The sequence below is a fragment of the Myotis brandtii genome, unplaced genomic scaffold, assembly GCF_000412655.1.
Source record: "Myotis brandtii unplaced genomic scaffold, ASM41265v1 scaffold2658, whole genome shotgun sequence".
Classification (NCBI taxonomy): Eukaryota; Metazoa; Chordata; class Mammalia; order Chiroptera; family Vespertilionidae; genus Myotis; species Myotis brandtii.
In genome coordinates this window covers 66,055-67,367 of record NW_005360118.1, presented here as the reverse complement: position 1 = coordinate 67,367, position 1,313 = coordinate 66,055, and the positions used below count along the sequence as shown (strand labels likewise).

Genomic DNA, 1,313 nt, shown 5'->3' with positions numbered 1-1,313 from the left:
TGGCCCCTGCACCCACACAGTCAGCCGTGGTGGCAGAGCCCCTGCCCAGCCCACGGGCGCAGCCCCCTGGCAGCGCCCCAAAAGAACCTGGGCCCGGCCAGGGCAGCTCGGAGGAGGAGCCAGAGCTGGTCTTTACTGTGAACCTGCCTCCCGCCCAGCTGTCCTCTAGCGACGAGGAGACCAGAGAGGAACTGGCTCGCATTGGGCTGGTGCCACCCCCCGAAGAGTTTGCCAACGGGCTCCTTCTGACCACCACACTGCCTGGCCCAGTTCCCTCACCCGCCACGGTGCCAGGCCCGGCCTCAGGGAAGGCGAGTAGTGAGCTGCCCCCCGCCCCTGAGTCTGCAGCTGACTCGGGAGTGGAGGAGGTGGACACGCGCAGTTCCAGCGACCCCCACCTGGAGACCACGAGCACCATCTCCACAGTGTCCAGCATGTCCACCCTGAGCTCCGAGAGCGGGGAGCTCACTGACACCCACACCTCCTTCGCTGATGGACACACTTTTCTACTCGAGAAGCCACCAGTGCCTCCCAAGCCCAAGCTCAAGTCCCCGCTGGGGAAGGGGCCGGTGACCTTCAGGGACCCTCTGCTGAAGCAGTCCTCGGACAGTGAGCTCATGGCCCAGCAGCACCATGCCGCCTCCGCCGGGCTGGCCTCTGCCGCTGGGCCTGCTCGCCCTCGCTACCTCTTCCAGAGAAGGTCCAAGCTGTGGGGGGACCCCATGGAGAGCCGGGGGCTCCCCGGGCCCGAAGATGACAAACCAACTGTGATCAGTGAGCTCAGCTCCCGCCTGCAGCAGCTGAACAAAGACACACGCTCCCTGGGGGAGGAGCCGGCTGGTGGTCTGGGCGGCCTGCTGGACCCTTCTAAGAAGTCGCCCATCGCGGCAGCTCGGTGAGCAGGGCAGCTGGGGAGGGTCCTGTCCCATGTCTACGGGCCTCCCTGTCTGCCTCTTGTCCATCATGGTTCCATCTGTCCCACCCCTGCCTGTCCTCCTGTCTACCTCTCTGTCCTTCATCTGGCCTTGCTTCATCTGTCTGAGGCAAGAGGCGCTCTCAGGGGATCTGAAGTGTCGGGGCTGCTGCTCTCCCCACCCCTTTGGTGCTGAGAGTGGGAGCAGGGTAACCGTCAGAGGTCCAGGCTGGGGGTGAGCCCCCGCTCCACAGCTCTCCTGGAGGCTCCCGCCTGGAGGTCCTGCAGCTTTCCCTCACCCTGGACCAAAGCGGCTCTGCCATTAAGTGGCATCTGTGGCCCAGTCCAGTCGCACCTCCCTGCCCTGTTTGGCTTCCCTCTGGCCCTGGGTCCTCCCCCC

The 1,313-nt window shown here is 65.7% G+C and overlaps 1 protein-coding gene across 1 annotated transcript in view; it reads left to right on the top strand.

Moving 5' to 3' along the window:
* SHANK3 (SH3 and multiple ankyrin repeat domains 3) overlaps positions 1-1,313 on the top strand; it is a 48,470-nt gene that overhangs the window by 38,122 nt on the left and 9,035 nt on the right. The window contains exon 22 of the mRNA XM_014541197.1: positions 9-895. Coding sequence (XP_014396683.1) covers positions 9-895 — 887 coding nt within the window. The remainder of the gene's footprint in view (positions 1-8; positions 896-1,313) is intronic.